This window comes from Formica exsecta, unplaced genomic scaffold, assembly GCF_003651465.1.
Source record: "Formica exsecta isolate Colony F162 unplaced genomic scaffold, ASM365146v1 scaffold394, whole genome shotgun sequence".
Classification (NCBI taxonomy): Eukaryota; Metazoa; Arthropoda; class Insecta; order Hymenoptera; family Formicidae; genus Formica; species Formica exsecta.
In genome coordinates, this window is record NW_021851177.1 from 412,621 (window position 1) to 435,415 (window position 22,795).

General features: G+C 33.8%; 4 protein-coding genes and 1 non-coding gene across 6 annotated transcripts; 2 read left to right on the forward strand and 3 right to left on the reverse strand.

Annotated features, from left to right (window-relative positions):
* Positions 1-1,448: 1,448 nt before the first annotated feature.
* On the reverse strand, positions 1,449-2,967 carry LOC115239757 (cuticle protein 21.3-like). The gene is made up of 2 exons (XM_029814462.1): positions 2,951-2,967; positions 1,449-2,439 (listed from the first exon to the last, which is right to left on the reverse strand). The coding sequence occupies exons 1-2, from the start codon at positions 2,960-2,962 to the stop codon at positions 1,609-1,611; spliced, it is 843 nt and encodes a 280-aa protein (XP_029670322.1). The 5' UTR covers positions 2,963-2,967; the 3' UTR covers positions 1,449-1,608.
* A 2,292-nt stretch (positions 2,968-5,259) lies between these two features.
* On the reverse strand, positions 5,260-5,341 carry Trnas-gcu. The gene has a single exon. It is a non-coding gene; the product is annotated as a tRNA-Ser (tRNA).
* Positions 5,342-5,484: 143 nt separating this feature from the next.
* LOC115239755 (molybdenum cofactor sulfurase 2) lies at positions 5,485-10,078 on the forward strand. Its single transcript, XM_029814458.1, has 8 exons — positions 5,485-5,552; positions 6,451-6,595; positions 7,103-7,259; positions 7,320-7,973; positions 8,039-9,009; positions 9,107-9,301; positions 9,363-9,580; positions 9,643-10,078. Exons 2-8 carry the CDS (start codon positions 6,514-6,516, stop codon positions 9,826-9,828), a joined length of 2,463 nt encoding a protein of 820 aa, XP_029670318.1. The 5' UTR covers positions 5,485-5,552; positions 6,451-6,513; the 3' UTR covers positions 9,829-10,078.
* On the reverse strand, positions 7,798-10,833 carry LOC115239756 (migration and invasion enhancer 1). 2 transcript variants are annotated; one of them, XM_029814461.1, is made up of 4 exons: positions 10,663-10,833; positions 10,316-10,413; positions 10,136-10,251; positions 7,798-7,933 (listed from the first exon to the last, which is right to left on the reverse strand). In XM_029814461.1, exons 1-4 carry the CDS (start codon positions 10,701-10,703, stop codon positions 7,928-7,930), a joined length of 261 nt encoding a protein of 86 aa, XP_029670321.1. In that variant the 5' UTR covers positions 10,704-10,833; the 3' UTR covers positions 7,798-7,927. The 2 variants fall into 2 exon arrangements, with proteins under 2 accessions (XP_029670321.1, XP_029670319.1); XM_029814459.1 differs by lacking the exon at positions 7,798-7,933 and having other exon boundaries at positions 9,584-10,251.
* A 443-nt stretch (positions 10,834-11,276) lies between these two features.
* LOC115239762 (ras-related protein Rab-27A) lies at positions 11,277-15,797 on the forward strand. The gene is made up of 5 exons (XM_029814468.1): positions 11,277-11,834; positions 12,097-12,167; positions 12,630-12,744; positions 13,716-13,828; positions 13,981-15,797. The coding sequence occupies exons 1-5, from the start codon at positions 11,691-11,693 to the stop codon at positions 14,162-14,164; spliced, it is 627 nt and encodes a 208-aa protein (XP_029670328.1). The 5' UTR covers positions 11,277-11,690; the 3' UTR covers positions 14,165-15,797.
* The last annotated feature ends 6,998 nt before the right edge of the window (positions 15,798-22,795 follow it).

Here is a 22,795-nt window from a genome sequence, read left to right on the forward strand (position 1 = left end):
TTACGTGACGTAAGTCACGTTCAATATCAAAGACTGTGATTCCAAATGCAAACACGAAATTAAAAATATAAAACATGTATGAAATTAATTAGATAGGTAAAAAAAATCTAATATATATTCATGAAATGTGTTATAATACAAGACAAAAAATATGTTCATCTTTCTGAGAGATTCATCTGGAAAATAGATTTATTGTTAGAGTTTATATATACATATATGTATATTATAATATGTTTTAGATAGTAAAAATTCTCACTACGTTTCCAAACAAAATACATCACTCAGCTTCTTTCACGAACTACTCACCATCAATTTTATAGAGTGCTTATCTTTTAATGATAGAATTATTTAATGAGATATATTTTTATGCTATGTTATCAAAGCATGATTATTGCGGCAGAGAAATTATTGGTGAGACAGGAATTGGCAAGGTCGCAAAACAGCTGATTTGATCTGGAAAAATCAAAAAATTTTACGAATTACGATTCTAAGAATTTCTAGAATTTTAATTCTGGTATATTCATATATATCTTAGATTTTCAAGATATTGCAATCACACGAAATGTTCCAATCCTGCATACTATATATGTGTATTGGCTAAATAAATGGTAACAGCATAAATATTATTCGAATAAAAAATTAAATCGTGCATCGTTTCATCATCGCGACTGTTCCAAATTTACAGGAAACCGGTTGTACGTGAAAGTGATCCGCTGTCGCATATTCAACTGAATTCGCGCAATAACATCGTGACATGATCGGTACATTTCGATTATCCATTGTATGCAAATCTTTTTTCGGATTTTAACTAGAAATTAGGTGACAAATTACACAAATTTTTGAATTCTAATGAGATATCGCGAATATGATAGGCAAGAGAGATAACACAAATAAAAATTTCAAGAATTGAAATATTAAAAACTTGAACTTTATTCTCTTTTCTCATTTACAGTATAGTGAAAATTACTATCTAAAAATTAATTATTACAACTCATCTCTCAATTTTCACAAATGATTGCTGTACAACTTATAAACACCTAAGGAGAAAATATAATCGTGACATGATCGGTACATTTCGATTATCCATTGTATGCAAATCTTTTTTCGGATTTTAACTAGAAATTAGGTGACACATATTCATTCATCCACGTAATATGTCGCGACGCTTTCTATTAGTATCATTGTATCCTGTTCTTTTGTTACTTATCAATTGTGTACGCACGTGACTTTATTCTCGTATATGAATGTCCTAAATTGATGATATTAATTAATTGAATTACATATAATGTGACAAAAAATCATAAACGTTTATTTTCTTATTAATATAAATTATAATATTAATATAAATATTTATCAAAATAAATTTTTCGAGAGGAATTAAATTACGTGATGACAGTTGTTTACACTGGCACTACGGAAAAGAAAGAATTTGATACATTCCAGCATCAATTTATCATGCTTTTTTTTTAAAGTGGAAACGTAGAAAATCTTGCGCATGTTTCAGACGGAATACGATAACATTGGAAAGCTTGCTGATGCGAGAGAGTTACAATTTTCGTTGTCATGGCAAATCGCGAGAATTAATTATTAATGTATGTACCAATCTTTTTACCAGGCATAGCTAGTGCCGAAGCCGCTAAAAGTGGCGTGCACTACGGGCGAGGCCGTTTCGTACGAGTAAGGGGCAGCGTAAGCCTTGGCGACCACCGGCGCGGCATGAGCGGTGTACGCGAGAGCCGGTGCTAATCCGGCGATCGGGGCTTTAGCTAGAACCGGAGCAGCAGCAACAGGTGCATAGGCGGCCTTCGCGACGTATTGAGTAGCGGCGGGTGCGTACGCGTAAGAGGCCTTGGCGATCAAGGGGGCTGCTGCCGGTGCCGCGTAAGCGGTGTACGCGGCGGTCTTGGCGAACAAGGGGGTTGCTGCCGGTGCCGCATAAGCGGTATACGCGGCGGACGGAGCGGCATAAGCCTTCGTCAGGAGCGGGCTGGCATAAGCCGCTGGCGCGGCGTAGGTTGCCTTGGCGAAGATCGGCGCGGCCGCGGCGTATCCGTAAGCGGAGTCGGCGTATCCGTATGCGCTCTTGGCGAAGACCGCCGGAGCAGGGTGAGCGGCGTACGCGGTCAGGGCCGGTGCGTAAGCGGCTTTGGCGATGACGGGCTGCGCGGCATAAGTCTTGGCGATCACCGGTGTGGCATAGCCGACAGCATGGTGCTCCAGCAGATCGTTGCTCGCGTGGCTGTTGCTCACGCGCACCGACGAGTGCGCGGTGTCCTCGGCCCGGCTGTACGTGGACAACACGTTCTGGCCGCCGTAGCCCTTCTGGGTAGACTCCTGGCTGTAGCCGATGCTGCTGTGATCAGAGGATAATGTGCCGATGTCATAGGACGCTGGACCACCGGCATTTGCCACTGCCACGAGGACGGCTAGTATCACGAACTGTGATAGAAAAAAATATTGTCATCAATAATATATTAATAATAAATGAATATGACAATGTATATAGAAATATTTAGATAATTTTCAGATTCAAAATTTAATAAGTAAATTAATGTGTTTATGTACTCTCTTGGATTTTATAGATTTATAGCTTTTGAGAGTAGAAAAGTGATGTTCTCAATTTTAGGATAATCTCGACTTTACATTTAAAAATTATTCTTATATAGCATATATTCGCAATTTATTTTTTTTACCTAATTTATTAAAATACAAGGAATATAAATTTTGATAAATAATAAGATGTATATAAAACAAATGCTTCGATTATATTTATAACTGGAAATATTTTGATTTGATTAAAAATTTTGCAGAATCTTTTTTGCAGAACGCTATTTATTTCTAATATTTCAAAATTTACGTTCCATGCAATTTCTATTACTTATTATAACGTGCATATGATAAGAAAAAATACTGGTATAAGTTCTCGACAGTATCGTGTATGTCTGCTTACCTTAAATGCCATTTTGCTTGTTTGAAGTAGAATAACTACTGGATTCTGATGTGAAATGGTATCTGCTGGCCACTATTTATATGCGGATGAGATTGTAGGGGGTTCAATCGAATTTTGGGCACGAGCTTGTTCAAAGTGATTGGGCATGACCAATGGGAGAGGGAAAGGTATATGGAACTTCTTTGTGGGAAATGATTAAGAAAGAAACGTACGAAGGTGCAAAGGAGAGGAGGTAGAATAGTCGTTCGAGGAGGAACATGGACAAATTCCGGGCGTGGTCCTCAAGAAATTAAAATCGCGCATCTGATACAGAGCAGCTTGTTAGGAAACATCGAGAGCGCGACAATTGTGACAGTGACAATTACTTTTCATTCTAGTTTCGCTTCTGACGTCCGATTGCTTAACACGCAGAATATTTAAATATCTTTCTTGCATCTGAAAAGATACAAGGACACGTAATTAATTATAATTAATAACATTTCCTTTCGTATAAAAGAAATAGAATTTATAATGACAAGTATAATGTTTCTCACGAGTAACGCGATTTTCATAATAAAAAACGCGATTAGTCATAATATTTTAAGGATGAATGTAATTAGAAAATTGTTATCTTTTTTTTTCATACTTTCATATGTTAATTGTAGATATATACAAATATATAATTATAAAATACTTGCTCTCAAAATTTACTTATTTGATCTACATAGTAAAAGAAAATTAGATGATGCGATTCTCGTATCTTGATCAATTTTATTGTGTAATATAATATGTTTATATAAATTTACCATGATATTGTAGAACTCGCCAAGGACACGCTTTCTCCAAATTCTCGCACTGACATAAGCGCTGTCATATGTGTAACAGTGAGGAGATACGTAACAGTTACTGCTCTCGTTATTAGATATAAAAAAAATGGGCGTGATCGGCCTATATATAGTTTCATAAGTTGAAGGATTAAATTTAATAACGAATTATTTATAGGATTTAATTTCGAATTTTTAACTCAAATCATTATGTATAGCGCGCCCTTTTGAGAGAAATAAAGATTACTTTAGAAAAAAAACATCATAGAGATTAATCAAAGCAATAATCAATTACCCGATTTATAAATTTGTTCCTCATCTCGCCAATTTTAAGATCACAGGCGATAATATTGGTGCAAATATATCGGAATGGATTAAATCAGTAGTAAATGTGATAAAAATATAGGACGATATAACAGATAAAAAAATGGATGATTATTGTATATGTTCGAAACATCGGCTTCGATGTTTATTTTAGAAATTAATTTAAATTATGTTAATTATAATCTCAGACATACATTTTTATCCTGCATTTTATAATTATTTGAATTATTTGTACACAATTTGTGTATATTAAATCAGAATATCTTGTGGAACACGAGATATCTCGATCTTTGTTTCTTTAATATTTATTAAAACTACACTATATTTAATAAAAACTGCTATGCATTTCCAAAAAAAATTTTTTAACAGAATTGTCTTAATGAAATATTAGGATCTTTAGAGACTCAGTTGAAATATTTATAAATAACTAATAAAAAAAGCGAATAAAAAGTTTATACAGTGCACATTTTCGTTGAAGAGCATCGATGCGGCCCTTTGTCATAAAGTTGGTCATCGCTGCTGTAGGTGATGGTGCTAGGTCATGGACAGGCGTACCCCTTCACATAAGTCGTTGAATTTTCTCCTTTGTAAAAGTACGCTTTACGCGGAGATTACGTTCATCTTTGCGTCCGTGACCTAATATCACACCCTAAACCCTTTATTTTTATTTTACGATCGGTAAATATAGCACCGGCAGTTTTTAAACTATCATTATAAAAACACGCAAGTATATAAAAACGTCATGTATTTGAGTCTATGATAATATCTCGGCTGTTAATGTTTGTGATATTTTACTTATTTTATCGTAAGCGCGTACATACAAAGAGTTTACAAAATTTCTTTTTAATAAATTAATAATTTTATTGTAAAAAGTCGTAAATTCATAAGTAACTTATCGTTGAGACAATTTTTTTATTTATAAGATTAATTTAATTAATTTAAATTTAGAGGATATTAAATCGTAACTGTAAAGCAATTGAATATATAGACTAGTATATAATCTGTATGCAAAATATGTAACTATTTTTCCTCATTTCTATATAGTTATTTCAAAATAATTAATAATATTAATATTGCGATTTCCTTAATCATATGAAATTTATATTGTAGGATTGAAATTATTATAAATATAGTAATTTCACATTGAATATTACTTTATAAAAAAATTATCAAAAAAAATGACGACGAGGATGGGATTCGAACCCACGCGTGCAGAGCACATTGGATTAGCAGTCCAACGCCTTAACCACTCGGCCACCTCGTCACGCGTAAGTTCCTGTTCAAAATGTTTATAATAAGGAATAATATATCGCTTTGTCCGCAAATGTATTACTCAGCAACTTTCGCAAATTGCATAAGATTAGCAAAAATAGCCGATTTAAAACATATGTTGGCGCATATTAGTCTCTACAGCAAATATAGCCTGTGTATTAGCAAATCTACAATGCAGTTTATATATGTATATATTTTATTCTGTAAGCATCGAAAGACAATTCTAGATAATAATCGTGATAACTAGTGAATGACGTATATTGTGTGTTGTGTAATGTACTTCTATATATATAAAAAAAATTAATAAAAAAGTTGCCCTTTGAGAGATTTCTAAGTTCATAAATTAAATTACTTAGCATAATTCATCATATAAAATGCCGAGACTATTTTATTAGTTAACATGTAATGCTAGTGAATTTTTAATAAAAATATGAGACTAGTTTAAATACTTTAATTTTGTAAAATACAATATGCCAAGTTATTTTACTGTGCAATTATAATGTAGTTATATTAATGTCTGAATATAATAAATTGAAAATATTTAGGAATGTTTTAAAATATTTATGTATGTAACAAATATTTCGCAATGTGGTCTATATATTGATATGTAGCAATAAGTTGCAATAACGTCACTCTTTACATCAACATCTTACGATACATCTTTATCTTTTATCTTCAATGTGTAATAATTTCTTGCATCAATATCGTAATAAGAGAGCATACAGCAGATAAAAGAATATATATATACAAAAATAAGATTGTCTATATCATATCTACAGTGGATATCGTACTATGGAGTCGCGTCATTTGAAAATATCTGCTTTATCCTGCGCGGTTCTCCTTAATTCATGTCGTTAATTATTCATTACAATGCACTGTCAGCAATATCGTACGCATAGACATAAGAAAACGTAGGATATTTTCTACGCCTATGATCGTATGTTATTGTTGTGTAAGACCTGTCACGCGATTGTGTTGTCTCCCTCCTCTTTTTCTCTGGAAAGTTTCTTTTATTAAACTTTTCTACATTTAACTCTCGAGCAGTAGCAATAATTACCGTTAAATTCGGTTGAGTAATCGTTTATGTATCTCTTTCTCCAGCGTGCGATATAAGAGCTCTTGAAAAGTCGGGCGCTATAGTAAGCTTTACTATAAGGATTGATCATGACAGAAACGTTGGAGTTTACGCCGGTATATGACGATGCCACTACGAAATTCCTGCAGAATGAATTTACAAGACTTAAAGGTAAGAGTTACGAGTATATTTCGCACACATGTATATTCTGATAAGAGATTCTGCTTATTATTATTTTACAACATATCTATGTCTTGTATTAATAATTTCTTACAATCTTTCCGTTTGTTATTCATGCAATATGTGATATATAGATTCAATTCTGCTACGATGACGTGATTACAAGGACTCGTATGATGAGATCGCTTGAATAGTATTTATGCAATTTGATTTTGATATTATCTACAGGATGTTTCAAAATTATCAAGTGTTCTTTCAATTTTTTATGATTAACTCCGCAATTTTTTTTTATATTAATTCTTTCCGCTGATTAGTAAAATCAATATTGCGCTGTTGAGTTATTACTATAATGAAATAGAAGAATTATTTAATAACAAAATATTGTATTTAATATTCGCGCGTGTATTTAATGGAATGTGAAAAAAAAAATAGATCAAATGTGAATAATGTTACATAAAATTCTCGCTGTTATTTTATTCGCTATGTTTTTTATCTCAGGCGAATGTTACGTGGATCACGCGGGCGCAACTTTATATTCGGATACACAGATTAGAAAAGTCGGCGCCGATCTGCATGGCTCTCTCTATGCTAATCCGCATTCTATTGGTATCGGAAGTTCTTCGACACAGGATATTATCGAGCGTATGAGATATCGGTGAGACATCACATAACAATAAAAAAAAAACGTGATAAATTAATTTAAATTATTATTTAGGATTTTGAACCACTTCAATACGACTCCCGATGAATACAGCATTATTTTCACTTCGGGCGCCACAGCGAGTCTAAAGATAATCGCGGAAGGATTTCGTTTCAAGGCGAAAACGACAACTCGGCATAAGGGAAATTTTGTTTACGTGCAAGATAATCATACATCAGTACTCGGGATGCGAGATGTAGTCGCTGCTAGAGATGCCGAAGTCATTTGTCTTGATCATAATCAGGCATTTCGTGTTTTCGGCCAGCATGCAACCTCTCGCGATCCCGATGAAAGTCAGAGCAGCAATTCTCTTTTTGTGTATTCTGCACAATGCAATTTTTCCGGAATGAAATATCCCCTTAAATGGATCAGAGATGCGCATACCGGAGCGCTTTCCATTGTTGTTAGTGAACCATCGACTAGGTGGTATGTTCTACTCGATGCGGCTGGCTTCGTTCCAACGAATAATTTGGATTTATCTATTTTCAAACCAGACTTTGTGTGCGTATCCTTTTATAAAATGTTTGGCTATCCCACTGGAATTGGCGCCTTGCTAGTTAAGAATTCCAGTTCGGACATTTTGGACAAGATTTATTACGGTGGTGGTACCGTGGATGTCGCTCTCAGTTCTGAAATGTTTCACAAAAAACGTCAAGTATTACATCAAAGGTAAATAAAAATCACATTTGCCTATGAAATAAAATAAAATATTTAAAATATTTTAATTTTTGTAGATTCGAAGATGGGACCGTATCGTTTTTATCCATCGTATCATTACAATATGGTTTTGAAATATTTTCAAAGCTTACCATGGATCAAATATCAAGGCATGTTTTCTCTCTCGCCAAAACTTTGCATCATTCCTTGCTAACATTACATCATTATAATGATAAACCAGTTGTAAAACTATACTCTGATTCTGACTATGAAAATCGCAGCACACAAGGAGGTATTGTTACATTTAATCTCATCCGATCCAATGGTGAATATGTAGGATATATGGAAGTCGTAAATATGGCAGCACTATTTAAAATACATCTCAGAACAGGGTGTTTTTGTAATCCTGGTGCATGTCAAAGACTTTTATCCCTTTCTACTAAAGAAATTCTTCAAAACTATGAAGCAGGATATACATGCAGTGGCACTGCAGATTTAATAAATGGAAAACCGACCGGAGCAGTAAGAATCTCCTTTGGATATATGTCTACGATTAAAGATGTTCAGACAGTTTTACTTATGATCACGAGATGTTTCATCGACAAACCGTGTATCAGAAAATTTCCACAATGGTGGGAAGATCATAAAATCAAAGTTAATCAAAAATACAGGCACTTTCATAATTCTAATATTTTAGATTATTCAATTCCATGTATTACAAATACTGAGAAAAATAATACAAACACTAATCTGCGAAATAATTGTCATAATAAAAATGAAAGCAATTGTGTTATAAACCCTGACAGAATAATTACACAAGTAAACAAATGTACTTTGCAACAGTTATTTATCTATCCTATCAAATCATGTGGTGCATATGAGATAATAGATTCATGGAATCTGAATTCAAAGGGTCTAGAATACGATAGAGAATGGATGATAATAACATCATCTGGAACTTGTTTAACGCAAAAACACTATGTGAATTTATGTTTGCTTAAACCTATTATTTTCAAAAAACAGGGGATTATGAAATTAACATATCCAGGTAATGTTTAATTTTGACGAATTTAACACTTTGTAGTATAGTTTGATGTATCATTAATTTAATATAAATCTTTAATATTTTAATAAAACATTTTAAGGAATGCCAACAATTCAAATACCTTTAGAAAATACTTATGAAAAGTCACCAGAACATCCTATATGTCAAAGCAGAGTATGTGAAAGTAGAGTACAAGGTATTGATTGTGGTTTAGAAGTTTCTGAGTGGTTAAGCTTGGCATTGGGCAAACCAAATCTTAGATTAATTCGACAAAGTCATGAGAGACATAAGAAAGGTATAATAAAAATGTAAATGTGTTACTTGTATTAATTGACTAGTATCTTTCCTCTTTACAGGAATAAACAAGACAGAACTATCATTTTCTAGTCAAGCACAGTATTTGGTAATAAATGAAGCAAGCGTGTCGTGGCTTGTTGATAAGGTATCTGATGATACAAATTTCAAAAAAGATACAACTGTGCATAGATTCCGAGGAAACATTATTGTAAAAGGCTGCAATGCTTTTGATGAAATACAATGGAAATATATTCGCATAGGAAATAATAATTTCAAAGTATGAATTAATTAAGTTTTTAATGCCCAAGATATATTGCTACATATATTTAATTATTGCAGGTAAATGGCCCCTGTACAAGATGTCAAATGATATGCATTGATCAAACAACTGGAAAAAAAACTATTGAGCCATTAAGAACGTTAGCGGAAGAATTCCATGGAAAGCTGAGATTTGGAATTTATTTAACCCGATTGGAGAATACACAAGGTATACTTAAAATTGGTGATCATATTTATTATTCCTAAATGAATAAGTATATGAAATAATTTCTAAATGAGTAATTATATATCTAAACTTTATACACACATTGAAATTGAACATAAACAAACTCTAGAAGAATCCCTAAATGTATTTTATCAAATATTAAAAGTAAACCAGTTATAATAGATAAGTAATTAATAGATAAGTTTCTTTTTAAACATAGAAAAAATTGTAAAATAAATTTACTTTGTATACCTGTGATTTGTAATAAAAAGTATTTGTACTGTGTTATTATTATAAATGTATTTATGATAATACACAATTAAGCTGTTCTGGGCAAATTTGTCTCACCGGTTCACCTGCGGATACATCTTTGATCATATCTGCAATTGCAGCAAAGTTGGGAAAGACTCGCATGTCAAGCATTGAATATACCAGTTCATCGTTGACTTGCACTTCAAAAGATCCTAAAGAATAACAGTTGTAAGAATTTTAACAATTTACATTGATATGTCATATTGGCAAACTTGCTTTGCCTTCCTACTGCACCGGTCACAGTAGCATTGGGAGCATTCTTTTTTATTTCCTCTGCCAATAGAAGAAACTGTTTTCTGTAACCACACGAGCCACTGTAAGATTACAGTAATTTATTATATGCAATATATATAGAATATTTATGAATAAATTTATTTATAAAAATTTCAATTAATATAATCTGCCAAAGTTATAAAATAATGATAATTTTTTATGGAAAATGTCGGTAAATACAATAGATAAATTTTGAAATCGTATCTACAGCAGAGAGAATTTAAATTTGTGTTCATTTTATAAACTAACCTAGATCAATAGAAAATCTTGCTAGATAATTATATATTTACCAATATTCAACGTTAACTTTTATGTCTATTTTTTCTGTCATTTTATTAGATTTTATGTTATAAGTAATTCGTTGTACACTCAATTCAGCGTATATCAGCTATTCTTCGTTTGATCAATTTATTTGATCTCGCTAAAAATCATAAACATATAAAATATATATATAGCCCTCGTACACTGAACACGATGAGCGATGGGCGATATCCAATGAGAGCTCTGCTTTTCCGAAAAAGCAGAGCTCTCATTGGATATCGCCCATCGCTCATCACGTCCAGTGTCCAGTGTGCGAGGGTCAATAAACGGAGCATTAGCTACCAATATAGACAAGAGGGGGGAGGGAGGGTTACTAAGCTCGGCTTAGTTATATACTTGTGATTGGTGGATAATGTTCCGAGCCGCGTCGAACAGCCTGAAGCACGTCAAAGTTGAGGGTACATTCTTCCCGCCCTCCCCCCTCATGTTGCGTATCCTTCCTTCATTGCAGAAGCTGCTCGTATCTTATATGTCTGTGATAAAAGTAGCAGCTTATTCGCAGAACAAACATTTTATCCCCGAAAGATGGGCATTTATTTTCTCTCGTCTCGCGCGATTTCGAATTTTTATCGCTACGCTTGTGGTAACCCTGCACTTGTAGGCGCCATTTTTTATCGCGATTCGTTGACAGGCTGCATCGATTTGATACACGCGTAAACACGTCGAATTCGCCGCGAAGACGATAGATTTAAATCGAGTACGTTTGCGGAGTATTATTATCGAGTGATAATCGAACAGTTTCGCCGATTATAATCCAGCGGCGTTTCGCGTTTAGGGGGAGGGCGCGGATCTTTTGAAAGTAGCACACGTAGGCAACAGGTGTCCAACGTTAAATGCACGCGCTTGTCGACACTGCCGTTCGCGACGACGTGCCCGATTACTGGGCACGATAATTTATTCGATCCGCTAAAACGAAATTGTTTATTTCTCTCGCTGACAGAACCGGCAAGTGTTAGATCGAGCTCTTCGCTGGAGGATTGACGAGATTCTTATCGAGATGAATTACGATTACTTGGTGAAGTTCCTGGCGCTCGGAAACTCCGGTGTCGGGAAAACCAGCTTCCTTTACCAATATACCGATGGTACTTATAATTCTCGATTCGTATCCACTGTTGGGATTGATTTCAAGGAAAAACGAGTGGTAAAAAAATTTTTTATATGTATATGTAAATTCATGTGGTAACATTATACGAAGTCTCTGTGTGTTGTGAATAAGCTGCTTGCATATTAAAAACAACACTGCGATAACACACACTTAGAGTGATTAATGTTGCCAAGTAAAGTGTAAGCGTTAAGTGTTACACTTGTGTTATGCGTACATCAAGTACAGCAATGATAAATGATATAAGAATTGCGTATTCTCTATGTTGATATTGTATGGTAAAAGCCATTTATTATTACAGATATATCAAACAGCGAATGGCAGAAGTCAGCGAGTGCATTTGCAGCTTTGGGACACAGCTGGACAGGAACGGTAAGTACATATAGATAAGTTTGTAACTGAGACATGTAGTTTTTAGTAGCATTAAACATTGATCGCTAATCTAGTAGATGCGCATTTGTTGCACTCTTTGGCAAATTGATATTAAATTTTAACAAATATGACACTCGTGCATTTATGTGTCATATTTATCATTATTCAATTATTTATGATAGAGATAATATAAAGATGTATGATACTATGCTGCAATTATATTTTGCATTAATAATATTTAAATGATAATTTAATTATATTACTGAAAAAGCTTGCATATGCCAAAGCGCATGTTACAAAGATCTGAAAAATGTCAAATATATATATATATATATATATAATATAAGCATTATTGATATCCTAATTAATATGTATATGGTGCATTCTGCATGTGCGCAAACAGAGGTTTAAGACTTCCAATCTAATATTCCATACAAGTAGCTTAACATTGTTAATATCCAGGTTCAGAAGTCTAACCACAGCCTTTTACCGGGATTCCATGGGTTTTCTACTAATTTTTGACCTGACCAATGAGTTGTCCTTTCTTGAAGTTAGAAACTGGCTGGAACAGCTTAGGGTATTCATCATTTATTATAGTAAATATTATACGAGATTGGAGGGTTCTGCTTAGCCAAATAATTCTTTGAATCAATTCTTTGTTTGAGTTGATTTTCTTTGTTTTTTTGTAGTCGCCGTGTATAATATTTTAATATTTGTATTGATATGATGCATGAATATAATTACTTTAATTATATTGTTGTTTGATACACGGTTCTGGAAGCATGTGAGTGATTGGCAGGGTGAATTATTGCAGAGTACTAATGTACATGGATCTAAATTTAGACAAATGTACATAAAAGCTATCTCAACTATTTAAAAAGGCGATCATTTATTGAATTTGAATAAAACGCTTGCATGGATTGTGCTAAAATTTATGAAAGAATTGGCATAATCCAATACATATAACTGGAAAAACTAAGTGGAACTATCTTGCATTTATTTGCATCAATTAACAAATATAATATAAATAAATATAAGAACATGAAATTACAAAGATATATAAAACTATATAAGTATTTTTATTAGTATTAATTAGTATTAATATGAATGTAAATCAGGAAAGATCTGTTAAGTACATCATTCTTGCAAAAGAAATGCTCTTCTATATCTTACATATCTTATGAGAAATGCTCTTCTATATCTTGTATATCTATGATACCTTGAAATTTTTACATAATAAGAAATGTTTTAATTACATATTAGTCGATACTATGGTTTGCTATTGCTTAAGCTACCTGATTTAAAAAGCTGATTTAAAAATTAATAGATATTTAATGAAAAAATAACATTAGTAACTATTTAAGAAATTTAATTATTGGATGAAGAAATTTGTTTTTTAATCTGAAACGGTATGTATGCCATTTCAAAATTGGATAATGCAATTGTAAATTTAATTTGCATGAAGTTTTCTTGTAGTCTAGTATGCTTGTCTCGAGATTTTTACGTTTATTGAGTTAACATGATATTTTTATGTATAAATGCGCGCAGACCCACGCATATTGTGATGATCCAGACATAATTCTTTGTGGTAATAAATCCGATCTTGAGGACAAACGGGTCGTCAGCGAACATAAAGCGCGAGATCTTGCCGAAAGGCACGGGTAAGTTAAATCAAAAATAATAAAACGTAAGCATGTAACATAGTTTAAAAAAAAAAAATTATTGATACATTTTTTCCAACTTGTGTTATGTATATACCACATAATATATTTTCATATACATTTGCTCAGTGAAAATATATTCTCTTTTTCAGCTTGGTTTATCTGGAGACGAGTGCCGCGACCGGCCAGAATGTCGAGCGCGCTGTGGAAATATTATTAGACCGCGTAATGCGCAGGATGGAGGCTACGGTGGACAAGTCGTTGTTACCGCATCAAAAAGTTTTAAGATGCCACGAGCGCGATACTCCACCGCCCAGTAGTTCCTGCTATTGCTGACAGTGCCGGTACATGTAGTTATTCAAACTACTATGCCAAAATCAAAGAAAAGAGCATATTATGAAACTGGCACTTTACATTTGCGAAATAAATGTAAATTTTATCATAAACTTTTTCAGTTAGCATGTTCGTTGTGAGTCATCAGAAAATAATTCCACATTAATCACTTATATATGCCATATTTGTAACAAAAATTTCAATTGAGATAAATCTAGAAAATCGTGAAAATTGGCGAAAAAATCGACCAAATTGAAAATTAAATGAGTTGGAGAAAAACTCACTAACAAAATATTGTTTAATTGATAATATTTTGTTTGACAATAATAGACGGTTCAGTATTATGTGAATCTCATTATGAATAAGCAAATATCGTAATAAAATAATATATATAATGAATTATTTTCTGTTATACATTATTCTCCAATTTTGCTTCTTTTATATATTGAATATTGTGCAGAATTAGTTATCAATTTTTTGATAATATCCAGAATCAATTTTTTGGATCGTAATGTATTTTAGGTGCAAGTAATATCAGTTTTAATTTTTCTCGAGTTTATTACTTCATAAAACTTTTTGTTATAGACATTGTTTTTACTTATTATAAATATATTTTTTGCAATGAAAGAAAAAGTGTATTTATCAACAATATTTTTGAATTTTATCTCTTTTTGCCAAAATTGTGAATGAATATATATATGTTTTAATCATGACGATGCAACGAACATGTTAAGAAGCTTCGCGATAAATATATTTCTACAAAATAGCTTATCCAGCATATTTCTAACAGGAGACTATACATATGATCATTGAAGATTTCTTGTTATTCTATATATATATATACTAAATGTCTTCCATCAACGCTTATTATCAAATGAAAACATTCCTTGAATTCAGCAAACCTGCCAATGAACTCTCGATTACTATATTTATACAATAACGTTGAATCTTGTCTTCTACGGACATTGTTTTTTTCGAGACCTCTTTATCGCGTTTCCCTATCCTATAAAATTCTTTTTATACCATTGTTGTCTTCCAATGTTGGTTGTTCTCGAGTGATGATGTTCATCGAATTTAAACGTCATTTAACGAAGAGTACCTTTTATTATCCTATAATAATACTGACCTTTTCTATCACTATTTCATACGCACAAGGTGTTCAATAAGTCAATCTTTTCTTACTTGCCAAAAATGTGATACGCGACTGATGTCGCAACAGAAGTTTTGGAAGTTAAGGTGATTCACTTTTGACTGTGTGTAACGTATTTTTGATGATGTTATTATAATCAATCAGAGTTAATATATTTAATCATAAATGAATAATATATATTAGACGCGAAATATCGAAAGACCATATAATGCGCGTATACCGATAAATTAATCTCTTGTGATATTTATATCATATATTTAATGAAATTATAAATGATTGTATTGTGATTAATCACTAATGCCTCAATTTTACGAAATAAACGCTACCAATGTTAAAAGAAAATTATGTATTTAGTGTATAAGTGTTTATAAATGCATATATGTGTATATATATATATGTATCGATTTTTCCTGGAATCTGAAAAAACTGGATCGTTCGAGGAACGTCTTATATTTAATAGATATTGTTATTAAAAATTTTGCACTTTCATTATGTTGTTATGACTTAGCACTTTTAGTTGCCTTACTTTACGAGATGAGATGCTGAGAGGGTAAATAAATAGGTAAGCTTATAGAATTATGTGTACTCTATGGAGAAGGTATAATCAATCTTAACTGCAATTTACACGAAATTTTAACTTATCTCCCTATCTCGGGATATATTAACACTAAATTGAGCAGGAAAAAAGAATAATTGAAAATTATGAACTTTATACAAGAATGAAAATGCTTTAGCTTTTTTATTAGAGATTATTAAATACTTAAAATTATAATGCTATGGAATTTGTTGACGGTTTATTATCAATAGAAAAATGTTATCGCAATTATAATATGAGATAATTGAAATGTTACCGTGATAAGAACATGAGAATGATTTTAGATCGTACGAATTTATTGACATTATTCTTGATAGAGGTAGAAATGAGCGCGAAGTATACTATCTAAACAAACAAATGGAAACTCTGGAAAGTATCTCCGGTAGCAAGCATTGAAACTTTAATGTTTCATCAATGAGACAAGGAGTTACAGAGTACACTAGAAGAGATTAAAGTTTGGCGAGAAACTTGCTTCATTGCTCGCTTATTAATCTACTACTTACACCATATGGCTTGTTTATGAAGATTGAGGTGTCGATTTTATGTTTATGTTATACGAAAATTGGTACTATATATATTTTGTTTATTTTAATAAAGATTTAATTTACGATATTTTCTAATTTAGAACTTTCTAAATGTTAATCAGAATTCTCAAGAAAATGACAAATTAAAAACAAATTATTTGTGAGAAATTATTATCAGAGAGAGAAATGTATATATGATATTAACCGACTTATTTTTTTTTTATTTATAGCAGACGCTTTACACACTTTGGACTAATAAATATTTTTATAATAAGAATCATTTAAGAGTTGAATAAGTATATATGTCGAACTATTTAAAATTGCAAATTAATCTATCGATTATATTTAAATTATAAACTGCAATTTCTATACAATACATCAAAAAGTTAATATGACTAAACATGATTAAAAGTTCCATGAAGCAAAATTTGTAATAGCAACATTTTGGGGCAGGAGGGTATTAATATCTAATTGTAAGTTAATATCTTTATTATTTATCTTATTAATATCTAAGTTCTTTAAAATTATAATAATATCTAAGTTAATATCTTTAAAATTATACACGTGCAGAAAGTTATGTGTAACATGTAGAGTTATTTTAAGTATAAGTTTCATTTCTCAAAGTATTACACTGAGAAAGATTAATATTAAATGATAAAATTGATAGAAAGAGAACGTGCAAAGATAATTCTTAAAGTAATTTTGAGCAGCATAAAATATAGACGTTGATTGTCTTTCGGAAAGAAAATTAAGAAATTACCGAAGTGCAGATACAAGCCATTGAATATTTATTATATTGAATTATGCAGCTTATCGTTGCAGGTAAAGCTGACGCAAATTTATCTACCAACTGTATTAATGGTAGACTATTTATCGAACCGCGAGCACTTCGTTGCTCGAGCAGTAATCTCCCTTTCTTACTTAGCTCACCACCCTCCCAATTTCTCTCCCTCTCTCTCTCCCTCTGCTTCTCAAGGTGAGAGTAAGTTTCCGTAAAGTTCCAGCGACGGGTGTAACTTCTGACCGGAAGTTTCATCCTGCTATCTACCTGAATTCCCCTCGCTAGCTTGTTCGCCAGAGATGCGACGACTATAGCTATACTCGCTCTGCATGAATTTTCGTCGCACGTACTAGGCAGTCAGTTTCAAAGATGACACGGAGCTGCTTGGTTTCGCAATTTCGCGAGGTTTGTTTTACGCTAGTAAAGTAGAGAGTTGAAACCTACCTATCTCAATGTATATATATGCATATGAGTTTATACCTGTGGTGACAAGTATTTGCTCTTCTTTTTACAAGAATTATATTGATTTAGATCCTACATATACACGCGCGGTCACATTTTCATTGCGTAAACGAATTCATTATCTTGAGTATAGCAATTAATTCCAATTCTAAATAGGGGAATGTAAGAAGCATTGTTTGAGCGATCTGAAATTATTTGTACGTAGCGCATTGTCAAGTTTGCTCGAGTTGTTAAACGCGTTCTTCAAATCGAGGGATATGCTATTAATATTTTTTTTACGTATTGACAGAATTGATCGATGTTTGTTAAATCGATAAGATTAATTGGCATTAGAGAGAGCAGGCGGTGATTCGCATTGAAAGTTGAAAAACGAGTAAAATATGGCGTTATTTATCGAAACTTAGATATTAACAATGTAACAATGATCGAGAGTGGTAAGACAGTGTGTCGGAACTTTTAACACGTTTGCCTCGGAGTTGCAAAACTATCTACATTGACCGCTTGTGTTAGGTGTGAATGTTAGAACTTGTAACGTTTAGTGCCAAACTGCAAAAGCAACATCAGCTTGGAGCTCTCATAAGTTTCAAAACACTCCCGTTGAGATTTTTCATATTTTGCACGGTTTTTTTTAAATTATGTGACTTTGTACAAGATCACACGGGAAATGCAATTCTTTTTTTATTTGCGACATATGATTTAAAATATTTAAAAATACAAGAATATTACTTATTTATTGTTATTGACATTATATATTGTTGCTTATTTAATTTACTAATTTTTTACACACGCGAAAAAGACTTTTATAAATGAAAGTAATAAATGAAAATATCAAGTACCTCCCCCTCTTCTAATTTAAATATGAAAAGTAAGAATAATGATTGTCTGTTAAACAATTGAACTTTGAAATTTCACTATTTGCAAGAAATAATTAATTTATGTCAATTTGAATTGATATTAGTCGACTGAAAGAATTTTGCAAAATTAAAAAAAAAACGTTTTTTAATATTCATGAGAGCGAGTATTATATGATAAAATCAGTATTCAAATGATATCAAATGTTATTGAATATTTTAATATTTCATCAAGATATTTCTAATTAAACTTTTATCCGGTCGATAAAACTTATTACTTTAATGAATCGATAACGTTAGCAGCTTCTCTTTTTAACCAGTACAATAAATAAAGGAAACACACCATCGTCTCAAAGATAACCACGTAATTCTTTTATTTTCTTTCTACGTCTTTGTCTTCTGATTTTGCTGCAATTTTCAGCAAAGAGGAGATTACGAAGACCGCAGTACTTGGAGAAAACCTTAATGGCAGTAGTGTTGTAATTTTTTTGTATATGCATTTATCTTCGAGATTCCCATTGGATTCGTTTTATCTATTATCCATTTTATTATCTATTTTTATATTTATTATCGCGATTCAAGACAACTGACACTCCGAAGATATTTTAAGAATTATGCACACCTTATAAAGCATTTTATCGGTTTAAATCACGTTTAAATCGGCTTGCAAATAGATTATCTCTGACTATACCCGGATACAAAGCGCATCTTTATTCGCGCGGAATTGCATTTAGTACCATTGCTTCCTGTTCTCAGAATTGTGTGCCCTACTTTGCACATTAATAACACCCGTTTATTCACATTATATTCTATCATTATATCGTTATGCATAAAACTGAAGTTGTATTTTCGCAGATAATCACAATCAAATATACGTATTTACGATAGTATAAAGAAAGACGCTTAATGCTATCAATCATGTTTATCGCGTCAATAAATTAATATTCAAAATCGAAGATGCAAGATATCATCGTGCGCATTCGCGTATATGAGTGCTTTTTTTTTCCTTTCCGCGCGTTACATGTATACCATTTTTTTCAACATCAGCTTCCCCTCGTCGCGAGATCCCTCGAAGATACGTTCGCGTATCCACGCCCGCATTTCATCTCGTTTTTTTTTATACGTATGTACACTCGAGGAACGCGGCGAAGCGAATAAGAGAACGAAGAAGAAGACGGCGAAATAGCCGGGGCGGAACGTGTCGGTTGTTTCACCCTCCCGCGTTATCTGTGAACGTGTGTGAACGCCGGCGAGAGGAACAATCTCTAGTACAATAGCATTGTGTACCATGTGTGTGTGTGTGTGTGTACGTGTGTGTGTGTGTGTATGTGTGTGTGTACCGATAGGCAGCGGAAGAATTTCGGTTAGATAGCCGACTGCTAGATAAAATGAAATTACGTCGCGACCTCGGAGTCGGAATGGGCAACGGAATCCCCTTACCGCCTCTGTTTCTGGGTCGGTGCCGCTCCGCCGAGTGATTTATAACTTCCGTCTGCGCGGATATTTCACGTTCAGTGGCACACGACGGTAGCGCGGGCGAAACCGTTTGACCGTCTGGCCGGGATTCCACCGACGGCCGAGAACGGCCCGACGGCAACATCTTGAAATAACGAGCGCGGGACGCAGCCTCCGGAGTCCGGAGCCGTCCGGCGGAGCCGCTCCGATGATTACTGGCAGAACTTTCGGTTTACATTTCTTCTCGATTAATGTCGGGTACCGCTATCCCGACTTCGCTTCTTAGCGAGTATCGCGTGGGAGGGTGGAGTGGTCGTTTTTAATCTATTACGTCTTGGACATCGATAGAAATGACAGGGACAAAACTTTGGCGATTATTTGATAATCTTTCCGTTAAAATCGAGAATTTCAATGGAAATAAATATTTTTGAATACACGCGAAGAAAATACCCTGCACATGAAGAATTTGACATAATAAAATATAATCACAGATTTGCAAATAATTTAATAAACACTTTTTGTGATAATATATATATTTTCTCAAAAAAATAATGTGATGAAAACTATTATAAAATTTATCTTATACTGCAATATCACGTAGAGTGCATTCTTGCAAGAGAGACCCACGGATAAATCGTTTAATGCATCTCTCGTGGATTTTTCTTGAATATTTGAATGCGAGGGTAAATTGAGAGTACGCATTTTCATATGTTCTCGGGGGGATCCGGAAAGAGCTTCGCCGTCGATTTCGGGCCAACAGATCGGTCATCGTCGACTGGTTGATTTAAGAACTGTCCAACCGCATTCGGGTCACATTCGCAAAGATGCAGGGAAGAAGAGGGTCACGCTTATAGTCAATTCTATTCAAACATAGGAAAAGCATCGTTGTTCTGTGTACGCTTTGAACGGGAGCACTCCCATTCCCTCGGTGGATTTGCGGGACCTGTACGTTTCTATCTGTCTGGTACCCACTAGCCTTTTCTCCTGGGGACGGCGCGAAATGCACTCAATTGTTTCGCTCGAGATTGTGAAACACGAGAAACTGGCTTAGAGGGAGCTTTACGCTGCTGCTCGGGGTTCGTAACGGCGAGGGGGATGCTTTCTCTATGGAAGTTGGACACGAGGATGTACGCCCAAAGAAGTACGTCCCCTCCTCCTTCTCCACGTTACACATCACGCTCGCTTTCCTTTTCAGTCTCTCTCTTTCTCCTTCGGTAAAATATTTTTGCTCAGAAATGACGCACACGTATATCCCCTTTCCCACCGATGAAATTTTTCCTGTAGCAGCGTATCTTCTTCCATTCTTTCATAAAATTGCTAGCTAGCAAAAAACCGTATTTCAAACGCTGGATACTACATATAAACGTATTAAGTATATTTTTACTCTAATTTTTCAGGAAATCAGGCAATTTTTCAGGAAGGTTTTTTTTTTATGATACTCTCAATTTTTTAAGAGTTTAAAAACTTTTATCACAAATATGATAAATGAAAATTATATTGTATATTTGTGATATACATATATTTAACACAGAGATTATATATCCAGAATTTCAGTTCACGATGCTTAGTTATCGCGAAATTATATTAATATATCTATTAGATTATTTATCAGCTTTAGAAACATTCACGGAAAAGTGTCGCTTTTTTATCCGTCGACTCGGAAATAGAAAATAATTTTTAACCGGATAAAAAACGGGTTAAGTGGTCGTCTTTTCCACGGCAATTGCTGATCGGTCATCGAGCTGGCGGCGCGATCGATCGAATCCGCTTTTCCAATTAACGTCACGTTTTCGCAACGGATCGTTATCCCTCTTGTTCGGCAATCCTTCCGTTCTTTTCCCGACCCGAGGTTGATCGGGGAAAAGTCTCACGAATCGCATCTCGTCTCGCTGAAACTTGGACTCTTTATCGGGGGACCGCTCGTTCAACTTCCGCTCGGCTTTAACGCAATCCAGGGAATCGTAAACGCCTCGAGACTCGAGGCTACTTCCGGATGCGGCTTGCCGGACCGCGTTTCTTTATCCCCTTCCTCTTTAAATCTGTGCTAGAGGAGATACCCTGGGACAATGAGAAGTGGTTGGTAGGGGGAACGCGGGAAAGTTCGCGGCGTCTCTTTATGCCGGCAGATACTCTGTGAATCACTTCGTCCGCGCACGCGGACCTTGCTAACAAATGCGGAAAGTTCGAAAGGAGGGAGCGTTAACAACGACGTTACTGCGTAGAGTTTGGCGCCGCTCGTTTGCCGGGAAATTTCATTACGCGTCTTTTGCCAGCGTCGCGACGCATTCTGTTATCCTCTTTCAAAGCGGCATTTAAGTCCATGCCGATACCCTTTACGTGAGCATCGATGCAACAAAATGCACGGTGGTAAGGGAAACTCCAAGTATCATTTAACTTTATTATTACCGAGTAATAATAATAAAGGAGGAAATGTAAAATTGCTTAATCTTAATCCTATGAATGATAGAATATATTGTGAATGGAACTTGTGAGTTCCTGTGCACTCAATTGTTATGAGACTTACTATATTCACTATCTAACACTTTATTACTTCCTTTTTTCACATAACATTTTCGCAAAATTTAAGACATAATATAACGGGGAGAAGAAAATTCTCCTTTTATAAAAGATAATTCTCCTTTATGAATCGGATAAAAATGTGTTCGTTTAATATGCACACATTATTACTCTCCCATACAAGACAGATAACTTTTTATTGTCGGATAAAAAATGTGAGAGAATGCGTGATTCTAGATCGGATTATCATAGAGATCTAGGCCAACGATTACTGGAGATTTCCATATCCCATCTTCCGT

What these genes read in the sequence shown, in the direction of transcription:
- LOC115239755 (XM_029814458.1), top strand. Translation starts at nt 6,514, where the DNA reads ATGACAGAAACGTTGGAGTTTACGCCGGTATATGACGATGCCACTACG. An exon ending in CGTCAAGTATTACATCAAAG is followed by an intron (nt 7,974 to 8,038) that starts GTAAATAAAAAT and finishes TAATTTTTGTAG; the next exon opens with ATTCGAAGATGGGACCGTAT. An exon ending in TATGAAATTAACATATCCAG is followed by an intron (nt 9,010 to 9,106) that starts GTAATGTTTAAT and finishes AAACATTTTAAG; the next exon opens with GAATGCCAACAATTCAAATA.
- LOC115239756 (XM_029814459.1), bottom strand. Translation starts at nt 10,703, where the DNA reads ATGACAGAAAAAATAGACATAAAAGTTAACGTTGAATATTG. An exon ending in AAAGTTAACGTTGAATATTG is followed by an intron (nt 10,414 to 10,662) that starts GTAAATATATAA and finishes GTAATCTTACAG; the next exon opens with TGGCTCGTGTGGTTACAGAA. An exon ending in CGGTGCAGTAGGAAGGCAAA is followed by an intron (nt 10,252 to 10,315) that starts GCAAGTTTGCCA and finishes GTTATTCTTTAG; the next exon opens with GATCTTTTGAAGTGCAAGTC.
- LOC115239762 (XM_029814468.1), top strand. Translation starts at nt 11,691, where the DNA reads ATGAATTACGATTACTTGGTGAAGTTCCTGGCGCTCGGAAACTCCGGT. An exon ending in GACACAGCTGGACAGGAACG is followed by an intron (nt 12,168 to 12,629) that starts GTAAGTACATAT and finishes GTTAATATCCAG; the next exon opens with GTTCAGAAGTCTAACCACAG. An exon ending in ACTGGCTGGAACAGCTTAGG is followed by an intron (nt 12,745 to 13,715) that starts GTATTCATCATT and finishes AAATGCGCGCAG; the next exon opens with ACCCACGCATATTGTGATGA.